At 41.1% G+C, this 14,804-nt stretch overlaps 1 protein-coding gene across 2 annotated transcripts in view; it reads left to right on the forward strand.

The window, feature by feature from the left end:
• Nucleotides 1-14,804, forward strand: part of GRIN2B (glutamate ionotropic receptor NMDA type subunit 2B) — a 1,456,453-nt gene that overhangs the window by 388,869 nt on the left and 1,052,780 nt on the right. For both annotated transcript variants that reach the window (XM_073592711.1, XM_073592712.1), the window contains exon 3: nt 3,931-4,344. In XM_073592711.1, the coding sequence (XP_073448812.1) occupies nt 3,949-4,344 (396 nt within the window). In that variant the 5' untranslated portion in view covers nt 3,931-3,948. The remainder of the gene's footprint in view (nt 1-3,930; nt 4,345-14,804) is intronic.

Consider the following 14,804-nt stretch of genomic DNA (forward strand, 5'->3'; position numbering starts at 1 on the left):
GTCCTGGAGTTTTCTCAAAGTGGGTTACAAGAATCCGATCTGGGGAAGTATAGGTTCACTAATGTTACCAGGGAGCCGCCCAAGATCCCCTTCACAAATAGGGCTTGCCCCTCAGTGTCACTCCACTGGTCCCGCAGTTTCCATGGAGTCGTGGAGCGTATCAGTATGCTGACCCCTCTAGACCTGGATTCGGAGGAGCATCCATGGTAGGCCGCTGGGAAACAGCGATCATGGAGTCTTTGTGGTCTATCGGCTTGGAAGTGAGTCTCCTGGAGGAAGCATACGTGAGCTTTCGCGTGTTTCAGGTTGTTTAGCACCGTGGATCATTTCTCTGGGATGTTGAGTCCCTTTACATTAATAGATATGAGTCTAATAGTTTCAGGTGAACCCATGGTCCAAGTAGAGGTCGGAGGCAAAAAAAAAAAGGGGGGGGGGGGGGAAGGGGTGGAAAGGTTAGGGTAGGAGGGGAAAGTTAGAAAGAAGAGAAGAGAAAAAAGGGGGGGGGGACAAAGGACAGGACACTGATCAGACAGCGAGCCCCAACGACTAATGCGCCACAGGCGTGCTAGAGAACTAGTCTCACTGCACCCCTGGACAGGGTCCTCAAAAGGGTGCTACCCTATGTGGGGGAAGTGGTTGGATACAACGAGGGTCAGGAGCTCCCCACCTAGACCCTAACTATTAGGAAACAATAGGAACAGTAAGGCAAGCCAACAATTTCCATTTAATTTTAATTTGTGGAGCGTTACCCACGCCCGCTGATCGCCACCCCGTATCCGGAAGGGCTCAACCCCGTGACATCTTCAGAGGAGCCCCCAGTAATAATCCGTGGGGGCAGCCAATCAACTCGCGAGGATCCACCCTCTCTCAAGTAGTAGTCAAACCCAACACGCAGGCGACAAGCACAGACAAGAGCAGTCCTGAGCTATAGGGAAGGAAAAGTTAGTACATTGAAAACATTGCCCGCATATCAAACCTTCGCCCCCTCCCCAGAGCTACAGCCACACAGTCCAGCCCCCAGAGTCCCACGCCCGATGTCATCAACCTCCACCGGGGGGGACAGGCCAGGCCAGCCCGCTAGAGACTTCTATGGGGGTCATGTGGCCACCCTGAATAGAGAAAAAAGTTAGTAATTTTTGTCTCTCAGGTCCCCCGATCGTGGCTCGGGGATCCCAAGTGTCAGACTGCACGGCTGCATCAAGAGAGCCACTCCACCAGGCCGGCCCCACCCCACCCCATCCCACTGTAATTACCCCCCCTGCCCACCCCCTCCTCAACCACGCCACATTAGTAACATCTCCCCAGGCAAAGTATGCTGAGCACTAGAGGCTGCCAGAGTCAAGTTACCCCATGCAGGGCTAGTCCTACCACCATTCACAGAACCGCAGATCATAGGCACTGTTAAAGAATGTCATAAAGTCCAATTGTATTGCGGTAGGTCCGAGAACACACCAGCCTGGGTCAGTCACTTGTTCTGAACTATCCGAGCCATAGTCTCATCGGGGTTCTCCCCGCAACAGGGTGGAGGCTCCGTAGTATACCTCTGGGTGTCCCCAAGGATAGTGCTCATGATCGCAGACATCAGATCCCCTTGGGGGAGGGTTGCACAATGATTCATTGGGGGGCTATGTATTCAGATCTGCTTATCTAACCTCGGACCGGTGGCAGTGGGGGGGACGCACCCAGGGTGCAGAGCAGGGACCCAGGGGGGCACTGGGTACCCAGAGAGGGGGCCTTGCAGTCAACATTTAACCATATGGTGGGCAAGGAAAACAGTCAGTCAATGAATTGTCACAAGTAGCCCAGGTAGTCTGCCACTTACATGAGGGTGACCTAAGGGCTTACGGCTCTGGGTCGCCTCTTCCGATCGGAGTAGGCTCTCTTTGTCTGCGTCTAGACGATCGACGTGGGAGACCCATCGGAGCCGCGTAGGGTGCAGGGCGGGAATCCCTGATTGGCAGCGGGCTCAGCCAGTCTCGCAGCGGGATTGGTAAAAGGCGAACAGGTCCGGCAGATTTGCATGGCGCCATAAGGTGAATGATGCACTCCCTTTGCGGACGGTCAGCTAGATAGGAAATCCCCATCGGTAAGGCAGAGCAGCGCGGGAGAGTAACTCAAGCAGGGGCTTCAGCATCGCCCTTCTCATAAGAGTTGCCCGTGAGACATCTTGGAATATCGATATATGTGCCCCGTCGAAGTCCACCGGTCCCTTGAGATGTGCTGCTTTCATAATCTGTTCCCGTGACAGAATAGCGATGCAGTCGGCAGATTACATCACGGGGTCTGTCTACATCAACAGGTCTTGGGCCGAGCGCCCTATGCACCCTATCAAACTCCAGGGATGTTGGGGGGTCCCCCTCCAATACTTTGAGTAAGATTGCCCTTACTGTCTCTGTTAGGTTCTCAGGGTCGGTCGCTTCGGGGATCCCGTGGAGCCGCAAGTTTTGGCAGCGGCTCCGGTTCTCCAGATCCTTGGCGTGTAGCTGTACCTCCTGATGTCTCCGGTGTGCTCTTTCTAGCTGTGCCACCCGAGTCTCTAAGGCATCTCTCAACTCCTCCTCTTTGGTCAGCCGCTCGTCTATCCCGGATACCTCCATGCGAATCTCCTTGAGGTCTCGGCGATGCTATTCCTCAACTCTCCGTACCATTGCCTCCATGTCTGCTTTTGTGGGGAGAGCTCTTAACAGGGCTCGAATGTCCGAGTCATCCCATCATGGCTGTGTGGAGGTTCCAGCACCGGACTGGTTGCTGAGTTGAGAGCTGAGAAGAGCCGGGATCCCCGTCAGGGGTTGTAAACCCGAGTGATGAGGGGACCCCATGGCTCCTGGAGAGCAAGAAGATGGCTCAGCCGTGCCAAGTGTCACCTCGCTGCCGGTCTCTGGGACACCTCTGGCTCTTTCCTTGAAGAAACAGTCGATCCGGTTCACTGTAGCTGCCTTAGAGGAACCCCTGTATCTGTCTCGCCTTCTGTAACTTATGACTGTAACAAGAAGAGCTGGAAAAGGGCATAACCGCCTTGATGATAGCGTTCAGGAATGGGAGCTCAGGCAGTGAGCGACCTCATTCCACCATAGCCAAGCCACGCCCCCGTTTGAGCTAGTTTTAATGGTTTCCCTGTTTAATCTCCTGAGGTTGCAATTGTTTTGGCAGGACTACCACTCCTTCAGTGTTTTTTTTTTTAAATAACTCCTTCAGTGTTAATTTGGAGATGGTTCTTAGTGCCAGAGAACACTCTGAGGATGCCTCTGATTTCCTTTACAAGGACATCCATCCAGCATACTCTCCTGCAGCTTCTCCCCCAATACCATTCGAATAAGCTGACATTGAGTACCTCATATATGAGAGACGGTAAAGTGAACTAGATTTATTCACCCTTAAGTGTGTCAGGAACCATGAATCATACTGAGACAGAAGTTAGAGCAGAATCCCCCCCCAAAAAAAATGATATTTTAACTGCTGCTATTAAATGTCCTCAGTTTGAGGATTAATATCATTCAACCCACTTCTTCACTGGATAGTGAAATGGGAAGCAGCACATTGATTAGCTATTGTCTCTGCTTCCTCTTCCTAACACCATGCTTCTTGTCAGGGCATGAACTGATTGGCTCCTTGTACCCCTTCTTCCCCTCACACTCCAGATCTGCTATACAGGAACTGCAAGTGGTTGATACCAGGTCAGATTTAGGTATTTACTATGTTTGCATTTAAAAATATATTTAATTATGTATTAATGATTACAGAGCTGCATTAAGTTGTGTCTTTTGTTTCTGCCTAGAATTTGGCCTAAAATATTGTAATGGAATTAGTTAAATGATGTCTTTGTTTAGCTTTTTCTGGTGCTATATATACATGTATCTATCAGTCTTTCTCTTGTTTTATCCCATATTAAAAATAGCTTGCTTATTTAACATAATGTTGTTTTTTTTCCAGGGAGAATAAGAGTTGAAGATGAGGCCTACAGAAGCCTGTTACGTCTTAAAAATCAGCCTCTTGATTCTTTTCTACATGGGGTCCTATGGCCAGAAACATCCCAGTATGGACATTGCGGTTATTCTGGTAGGCACCTCAGACGAGGTAGCCATCAAAGATGTCCACGAAAAAGATGACTTCCACAATCTGTCAGTGACACCAAGAGTGGCTTTGGTTACCATGAATGAGTCTGATCCGAAGAGTATAATCACACGAATTTGTGACCTCATGTCTGACAAAAAAGTGCAAGGGGTTGTGTTTGGTGATGACACTGACCAGGAGGCTATCGCTCAAATTTTGGACTTCATATCTGCCCAGACACTCACCCCTATTTTAGGAATTCATGGTGGATCGTCAATGATTATGGCCGATAAGGTAAGCAAAACAGTTTTTTCATAAGTAGTATTTTAGTTGTACTCTATAGTATGTACTGCATGTACAGTGAAATACAAGCTTGCTTTGTGATTGTAAACTTACTTGCTTCACACAAAGTATCGTACTGCATTGGGTCATGGCAGTTAGTGTACACTTTAATTTGGTATACATTTTCCAACATTTAGGACGTATACTGAAATTAAACACATTTTATTTTATGTGGAAAGTAAAAGAGAGATTTGTCTTACACCAAACATTGTTTGAGATAAAAAAATATGGAAATTTCCCTGCTTTTAATGCATAAAATTCACTTGCAAGTGGTTTCAGTTTGCTGGAGTCAGTCACACTGTTTACATCCCCACTGATTTGTTTGTCATCACTGCCAGTTGTGAGTTGTAGTTGTGTATGAATGTTCACACAATGGCATAGTTATACACAAACAGTTGTCGGAGCATCACAAGTCAACTAAAAAATCAACCTACCACTGACTATGTCAGATTTTAATAGGACTTTAATCTCCTGTGTAAAAAAAAAATGTCAAAGGTGAGGACACAACAACAAGAATGAGAATGTAGTTGTGGCCTTTAGATTTTGTAGTTAGGATTTCAAATGTGTTAATGTCAACTTCAATGCCAATATCAAAGCAACTCTGTCAATCAAATAAAAAATCAAATAAAGTCAAATAATAATCAGGATCCTATAAAAAAAAAAAACGTTATACCTACCTATCCGTCAGCATGTGTCTCTTACCTTCCCCTCCTTTCCAGCATGTCAGCCTTCATCAGTCTCTAGGACGTCCGTTACTTGTGGCAGTGTCGGATGCCTGGGTCCCCATCGTATGCTGTTTTTCCTTCCTCCAGGACACAGAAGTGATGTAGGGGTTGGAGGATGGAATCTTTGCACACAGAAGGAGACATAGGCATCAAACACACATAGACGGGTTAAATGCTTAAGAGACTGGCAGAAACTGCAGCACTGGATCAGAGGGATATCGGAGACTCGAGCTGTGGGTGAGGTGATTATAAGAGCTTTTTTATTTCATGGAACCGGTATTTTGATTTTTTTAGGCTACTGGCAGGGTTACTTTAATTAAGTCTTAGATTGATGTTACAGCAGAAATAAAGAATGGGAAAGGATTAGGAAAATAAAATGAAAATGATTGAGATGAAAAGGGAAGGAATAGTGATAAAAAGAACAGATATTAAGATATGATTTAAAAATTAATGGAGAAAGCTTTTGTTCAGTCTAGGAAACAAGGCTTGTTAGAAAGAAGGCTAAAGAAAGGTTGTAGTGGCATACTGGGTTGTCTTATGAAGGTTTTCTGTATGTGGTCAGTTTGCTCATTTGCCTTCAGACAATAGACAGTAAGTAGGAGGAGGAGACAGAGGACAAAGAAGGCAATTTAAAGTATTGAAAAGCTTGTCCGAGTTGTGGGATTGTGTGGTGATGAAAAAGTCAGACGAATAAAGAGAGCACCCTTGAATTTCAGATTTATTAACCTAAGAAGCTAACCCTCTAAGACCATTATCACCTTTTAATCCAAATATATGTTTTTTAAAGTGTAGCAGAATCCAAAAAGTGAAGATTTTCTATGTAGGGAACATTGGGAAGTGATAATTGTGCCTAGGCAGTACTCTAAAATTTCTGTCTGAAATTCTTACTGAAAAATAGCAGTACACATCGTGCTATGTGTGGGTGCCAAGGCACTCCTATTCTGTGGCTTCAAAGCTGCACGCCAATAAAACAATTGACATACATATTTTTAGCTGTTCATTTGGCAATTTAGCAGAACTTATGCTTTAATGTATAAAGACATTTTAAAATAGAAAAGTAAGAAATGCCCACAATAAAGAATGTCCAATCTCATCTATGATGCATCTGGCTGAAGAACAATCTGTATTTCCAAACTAGCCACCAGTCAGTGTAAACAATAACAATGAATTTCTCTTTTTTGCTTCCTTTTTTGTCTGTTAAACACACACTTGAAAGTTTTGTGTTATCTATGTTTATTAAATACAGAAAAAAATACCTGTTGATCATGTCAGAAATTCAGAACCATCCTGTGAATATTTCCTATAATAAGTCTAAACCCTAACAGGGCCAGGGCTAACACCAGTCCACAAAAATGCTGTCAGCCCACAACAGAAATTAGAAGCCCAGTGCATTGCTGTCAAATCAACAGGTATTTTCAGTACTTGTAGGACCTTCATAAACATGTTTATCTTCATACCCTACAAATGTTTTTTTTTGCCCTGACGTACACTACACTTTAACAGCTGGACAATACTGTAAATATCTCATCCAAAACTAGTTGTAAAAAATGACACTGCTTACAAAAGTCATCAATTTTATTGATTGGAAGACCTGTCTTTTGTTGCTTTGACACACTGCTAAACACCACAAAAGACTTCTTCCCAATTCAAGCCATCTTAAACCCAATGCACCTGTTTATAAATGCCCTTTCACATTTACACATGTGCATTTTTACATGCATCACAGCATTTATGAATGTGTGTTTTTTTTTAATTTTCATGTATTATGCAAAGTGAGGGAAAAAATATATGGAATTGAGATTTTTCTATTATCTAGAAATGCACGAAAATACATTATCTATGCAGATTTGTGCAATTAGTGTTAATATACTTGGCTTTCTAAAATCATTTAGATGCAAAATGTATTGTTTTATTTTTTTAAAGCACCATGCTGCATAAATGCAAATAGTCATGAATACGTTTTGTACTTAAAATGTATTTTCATGCAGGAAAATGGACAATCCTGAACAGGCCTAATGATCCACTTATTTTTCTATGCAGAAAAGAAAAAAAGATTGCTCATAAGTTGCATAGGTTTTCAAACGTGTTTAAAAAATACAACAATCAATAATGTTGAAGTGCCTCAACACATAAAAGAATGCACTTACACTGTTTTGACACAAGTGCACTTTTTTTACTGTATTAGTATACTACAGTACCATTTAAATCAAATGACAGTGTTTTGTGTCTCAACTATACTGATGATGACACTTGGATGCAGTGGTGTTGATTTACTAAACTGGAAATTGCGAAATCTGGTGTAGTTCTGCATAGAAACCAATCAGCTTCCCGATTTTTTAGTCAAAGCTTAATTAAATAACCTGATGTTAGAAGCGGATTCGCTACCATGCAGAGCTGCACCAGACACCAGAGCTGCACTGCACTCTCCAGTTTTAGTAAATCAACCCCCGTGCAACACCATTATTTTCTCTACAAAACTGTCCAAATGTCTTACATCAATGACACATTTAGTGAAATCCAGTTTTTAAAGTGATTGTAAAGGCTCGCTTAAAAAAAAAAACAACAAACATGTTATACTTACCTCCTCTGTGCAGTTGGTTTTGCACAGAGCAGCCCGGATCCTCCTCTTCTAGGTTCCCTCTTCACTGCTCCAAGCTCCTCCCTCCTTTGAGTGACCCTCAGCCAGCAGCTTGCTACAGGGGGCACCCAAGCCAAGTCAGAGCTCTGTGTATCCATTCAGACACGGAGCCCTGGCCTGACCCCGTCGCTTCTCTCCCCTGATTGGCTGACTGACTTTGATTGACAGCTGCGGGAGCCAGTGGCGCCGCTGCTCTGCCTCAGCCAATCAGGAGGAGTGTCCTGGATTGCAGATGGGAGCGTGGACATCGCTGGAGAGAGAAAAGGCTGAGGGTAAGTATTAGTATTAGGGGGTGCTGGGGGGTCTGCTACACACAGAAGGTTTTTTTTATCTTAATGCATGGAATGCATTAAGATAAAAAACCTTCTGCCTTTACAGCTCCTTTAGGTTTTATCTGCAAATGTGCTTTGTATGACTATTTTTTCATGGGACCATACATGATGTGACAAGGAAAACTATACTGTAATTTTAAAACATTATTTAGACGAACACTTTAATTAATAACAACTTTTCCATTTTCTCCTAAAATAAAGCTCATTGGAGCATCACTTATGTTCTGGGTCTAAATAAGTCATGAGATAAGACAGCATCAAGGCTGCCTTTTAATTCATGTGCCACATTTTTAAAATATAATGTTTTAAATATATTGAATTATGTGCACATAAAATATGATTTTAACCCATAAATTCCTCACTTACTTTCTGAACTTAACGGGCAGGACCCAGTTAATGGCACTTCAGAGGATGTATGAGCTCTCCAGTTGATTTTGTGGAGAGAGCTTGTGATGTTTTTTTTGGGAATACTCTGAATCAGAATATTCCATCTAGATATGTAGAGTTTCCAATCATCAGAACTTACTTATTTTAACTTCAATGGCATATTTGAAAAATTTACATAACTGAACAATCTGAAAATGTAGATTTGATGTGTTATCTAGTTTATACATTATTTTAGGTACAGAATGAAAATAAGGGGCATTGTAAGATAAATTTAGTAAATTCTTAGAATCAGAGATTATTAGGTGCTTTTCAAGTTCCCGCTGCTTGTTAGGGAACCAAATAGACTTTAAACATAAGAACATACCCAGTGTTCCACATTTAACTAGCCATAACAGTTATGCTAAAATTTCATAAATTACTACTATTGTTATTCCTTAGTAACACCACACCACACACCATGCTTCAACAATAATCTTCATTACAGGACATAAATTATGAGAATGCAGTACATTACATAATGCAATGCATCAAAATAAAACATGCCAATTATCAAATAAGTTAGCAAATTGACGTAGCAATAAAATGTCTAGTATGTTGTCAGCAAATTTGTTACCTTAGCTAAAGACTGAAACTTTAAGCTATTTTTCATTTCCAATAAATTTTATTAGAAAATCAAAAGTGAACCTAACTCAAAAAACAGTCACAATTTTTAAGTACAAATGACATCACCATCCTGTTCTGTGTGCAGCAGAACTTCCGAACAGGGGAAGAATTTGAACCTGAACGGTAAACCCCATTGAAGTCTTTGGGAACCGAACAGGAAAGATCAAAAGTGCCCATTTTGAAGGCTTATATGCAAGTAATTGACCATAAAAGAGGTATGGGGGCCGGGTACTGCCCTGGGGGACATGTATCAATGCAAAACAGTTTTTTTAAAAATGATAGTTTTGTCAGGAGCAGTGATTTTAATGATGCTTAAAGTGCAGCTAAAATTACATTTCTAAAGAAAAAAAAACAAGTCAAATCACATTTAAAATGACTCGCAGTTGCAATTGCCGCACCCGGCTATTAAAAAATTAAAGAAAAAAACAGTGTGGGGTCCCCTCCCCCAGTCCATACCAGACTCTAAGGGTGTGGTGTAGATTTTAGGGGAACCCCACGCCAAAATGGAAAAAAAAGTGGCCTGGGGTCCCCCCCCAAAATCTATACCAAACCCTTGTCCAGGTATGTAGCCATACCAGGCCACATGCCCTCAACATGGGGGGGGGGGGGATTTTTCCCTCGTTGGTGAACCCACAAATACTTTTTTTTTGCCACAACTATTATTTTATACTGGCTTTTTAAAATTTGCAAATGCAGCAATTTAAAAATTGGATGAAAGGTTTAGCCCTGAGAAACCGGTCATTTTATGTGCATTTTATGCACAACTATATTGATCAAAATGAGGGACAAATGAGAAGGAAAGAGGGACAGAGGGACCTTGTTCCAAATCAGTGACAGTCCCTTGAAATCAGGGACAGTTATGGAGCTATGGTGTATTTAGGTGCTGAAAGAAAACAAGATAAAACAATCAATGAATAGATGGTAGACATAATCTCTGGACCCCACCACTTTTCAACATTTAGCAATATAAGCACAGTAATATAAATCTTTTTTGAGATGTATAGCTTGTGTCTAAATAGAGGTAACATGATATGCACATTTTGGGTGTAAAGGTGCAATAAGAAGGGATGAAGATCTCACAATCCACTAGGTTTTATTAAGAATGGAGGAGTGATACCAGATGTGAATAGTTTTACAACTTATTTATATAAAGAAGTGATACAGAAGGTGAAAATGTCTGTCAGGGTAGAAGCATGTGATACAGAAAATGGAAGTTTACAATTTACCAAGGAGCTCTACAAACTGGAAGTTCCTGGAGGGAATTCATCAAAACTGGAGCAGAAAAAAAAATCAGGCAAACATGGCAACCAATCAGATTATACCTTTGGCTTGTTCAATTAAGCTTTGAAAATGCCACTCACAGCTGCTGCAGATTCTGTCATCTCCAGTTTTGATAAATCCCCCTCACTGTATACAGAAGGTCATGGATTTTATTAACTTTTACAATAATATTTATGAAAAGTTGTTTGGTGTGTTGGAGCCTGAGCTGGTACACTTTCTATGACCTGTTGGGCTCTGCTTGTACTTTAGGTTGTAGATACTGCCAAGGCTAATACTGAGGAATGATAAGGTAGCTAAATTAATGAAGGAAGGCTGCCCTTGGAGTTCTAAGATTACTGATATATAACCACGCTGCATAGTCAGGCTACTTACTAACAATATGGTGCAATACTGTTGGTTTTGTGGGTGATTGGAATTCATGGGTCTATAATCCTATACAGCCATTTAGTGCCCTAAATGTATCATATTACCTGTTTTTAACCCAGGGTTATTGTATTTATGTATGTGTTTCAATTTTTTTCATTGATTTTGCCTTACCTTGTATTGATTGGCTCACATGTTGTGGCTGCAGATTGTATTATCTTGGCTGATCAATTTTCCTACATTCAAGTATAGATTAACCTAGACTGTCACTCAGACAGGTATTCTTCACTCAAAATGCAGTGCATGTCTTGCCATTCCCTCTGTGTTGCATCAGAAATGTGGGAGTGCTGATGTGATAAAAAAAAACATCTTCCAGCTGCATGGTGGAGCTCTCTGTGTCTGTGAATGATCTGCCTGCTTGTGTCTGTAAGATCTAATTATTACTTACCTCTCACTTGCTGCCTGAGCACTAGACTGAGATACCAAGGGATTGTGGGATATGTAGTTTCTGCACAGGAAATGTCAGTTATCAGACTACAGACAGAGTCATGCATTAACCTGTGCAGTATGCCTCATGTTTGAACACAAACAGAAACTTCTTGACGCAAGAAAGTGAAGATGTACTGTATTATATGCTGTGCATACATGGCAGCAAATGACACCACAAAACTACATGATCAATGATTTCTGATGCAGGTTGATACACAAGGTACAGGTAGGAAGGTATGTCCTTTTGTTTTTGTTGAACAATTATGGTGGACGTAAAGTAAAACTGTCTGTGATATACTGTTTTTTTTTAACCTCAATTCAGCATATCTGTTAGAAATTATAAACTGCACTGTAACCCTCTATATGTTACATTGTACCTGATGAGCTCTTTGCACATGTCTACCAAACTGGTTGCTGTCATTCCCCTCGTGGTTTCCAAGCAGGCAACATGGTCAGCAACAGCTCAAAATTATCACTGTCTTACAGTCAGAAAACCTTATGCACAATCCTTGTTTACCTGATGTTATTGTTTTGGCAGACCTAAAATTTAGGGAATTATCCACATCTGCTATATTTGACCAGCCCCTACTTTTTTCAGATCATACACTGCAAAACACTTGCAACAGGAATTCATAGACAGCACAGAAAGTATGTAATGTTATAGGCAGAACACACCTGCCCCATGCAGATTATCAAGAAAAAAGGGCTGCAATGATCTACTTACTGCTGTGAAGCTGTACAGGACTGATTATTATCTGCCCCCAGTGCATCATTCCTTTGATGTCTCTAGCAGCACCTTCAAGGACAGCAGAGTAAGCCGTGTAGTGCATTATTCTATCACAAAATATTTGATACTGTTACTTTTTGTAAGCATGCAGTGCTGACACCAATGCATTCAACACCCAAAATACAATTGAAAAAGAACACCCAGCTAAGGTGTATCACACCAGCAATATACAATAATTGTTAACATTATTCTGAACCTAGACCCTGAACCTAATTGGAAAGCATGCCCCAAGTAGTACCCCTGCCTCTGGCTTACCCTTAAATCTAACCATTAGCCTAACTGTTAAACCTAGCCCTTCTAGTATCGTTTCTAAAATGAAGGCAAGCAAATTTGATCATGAAATGATGTTGCATTGCAGGTTAGTGCTTAAATATCTCCCTCACTATATCTCCCCATGCATTAAACTTGAGACTGTGGTAGCAGTATATAACAAACTAGTAATAACCCTTATAATTATTCTCCTGCTACTGCGTTCTGTTACCTTTCTTTTTGTCAGCAACCAGAGCAGTGTGCCTGATTTGAAATTTCTGCTGGTGCATTGCAAAGAGGTAAGAGATTTATAAAGTGAGATATTTTCATTTCATTTTAATAGAAATCAGAACATATGACTGAGAGCTGACAAATGATTTATTGATCAAATTGTGGACCTACCCAACCATATGAGTGGAGTGTAGGATTTTGTAAGTAACACTCCCTCATATGTCCTATAGAAATCAAAACAGGTCTAACCCTCGTCCTCCCAACCCTTCTGTGCATTGTATCTATAAGTTATTGGATTACAGTGTATGGCCTTGGATAAGTCATGGTTTACGGCAAGACTTGAAAGCTACTGCTCAGTGTTATATCCTCAGAGAATAATTACAGTACATGAATTGACCAAGTGTTTTCATTGCTAATGATATTTAGCCAGTGTTGCATAAGCATGCACTTACTGAATACTGCCTTATATGTCAGTTAACTATTGTACTGCATAATAAGTAATGATATACCTCTTACCATAAAGAGTTGTGATCGGAATTGTGCACATGGAATATTTTAATTGTGATGCCTCAAAAGCAGCTTGAAGCTCAGTAAAGCCCATGTTTCTGTTTTTTGTGCTTCTTCAGTGAATGCAGTCTATTACTCACACATTGTCAGGTAGCAACATTGATACTTTGCAGCCCTCACCTATGCTATATGTATGTTATAATAGGAAAACAAATAGTGTAGCGCTCTGTGAAAAAAAAGGGATAAACTTAACGTGATAAAAGTGAATATAGGTAATAAACCTCAATACTCTCAATATTGAAATGAGAATCAGAAACAAAGTAACACTATTCAAAAAAAGTTCAAAGACTTCATGTTGATATCCAAACGGTGAACATGGATGTATGACTAAAGTGAGGGGAACCACCACGATAAAAGGGAGGCTTGCCAAAGCGTTTGGACCCAAAAGAACATACGTTAGTGGGAGACGGTGGTCAGATATCCGTGTATGTAGTGAAGGAAGTTATAAGAAATGAGAACAGAAAGGGCCACATAGCGTAATTCCGTTTAAAATAGAAAGAATTTTAATGTAGCTAGAACACTTACATTTAGTAGGTCAAACAAGCACTTTAAAAACAAATGGCAGCAGTGGAGTCCACTGCTGCCGTCTCCCACGAAACAATCCTGTAAGGATACACCCTCCATCTTGTCGATAGTCGGGCGTTGCTGGTCCAATGATTTGGAGATTCTGAGTGTCCATCCACATTTGTTGTCCATACAACACAAGCCTGTATGACTCATAGAACGTATGTTCTTTTGGGTTCAAACGCTTTGGTAAGCCTCCCTTTTATCGGTGGTGGTTCCCCTCACTTCAGTCATACATCCATGTTCACCGTTTGGATATCAACATTAAGTCTTTGAACTTTTTTTGAACAGAGTTACTTTGTTTCTGATCCTTTTTGGGACACTTAATCACTTGTATGCACAGATTATCACATATTGTTTAAGCTTTTTATTCTCATTTCAATATTGAGAGTATTGGGGTTTAGAACCCATATTCACTTTTATCATGTTAAGTTTATCCCTTTTTTCACAGAGCACTAAACTATTTGTTTTCCTATTGTTTTTGCTATTATCTAATTGCTGTGTCAGCTGCTATCTCCAAGGGCAGCGCGGAATTATTTTTTACACTATATGTATTATATTTACACTATATGTATGTTATAGGCTGATTGATACCTATATTATAGTACATAGAGTCTAGTTTTTTTTTTTCAATGTAAATATAAAATCTCTTTCCATAATAAAGTAAAGTGACCTGCAACTTTCAGGTTCTTATCCTACAACGCTTTGTTAGCAATTGGGACATTCTTATACAGTACACATTGGTTTAACTGACTTGGTCTAAAGGAGCCTACCGCACACCTAAATTCAGCTAACTGACTTTAGCACCTAAATACTTATGAGCGCCCAGGAACAGTCCCCCTCTAGTCTGACAGGCCCTCTGATACCTGGTTACTTCTTGCCTTATACAGTGAGAGGGACCAGCAAGAGAGTTAGAGGCATTGATTGATGGCACAATGGGCATTCCAGGGAACAAGGTTTTTTTTCAGATCACAGGTAAGTATCTGGGTGCTATATTAAGCTTTTACAAAACTTAAAGTGGTTTGACCTACAGGTAAGCCTAGATTAAGGCTTACCTGTAGGTCCAAGAAATATCTCCTAAACCTACACGGTTTAGGAGATATTTGCAAATAGACAGGCACCGCTGTCTATGGCGC

The sequence above is a fragment of the Aquarana catesbeiana genome, linkage group LG07 (assembly GCF_042186555.1).
Source record: "Aquarana catesbeiana isolate 2022-GZ linkage group LG07, ASM4218655v1, whole genome shotgun sequence".
NCBI lineage: Eukaryota > Metazoa > Chordata > Amphibia > Anura > Ranidae > Aquarana > Aquarana catesbeiana.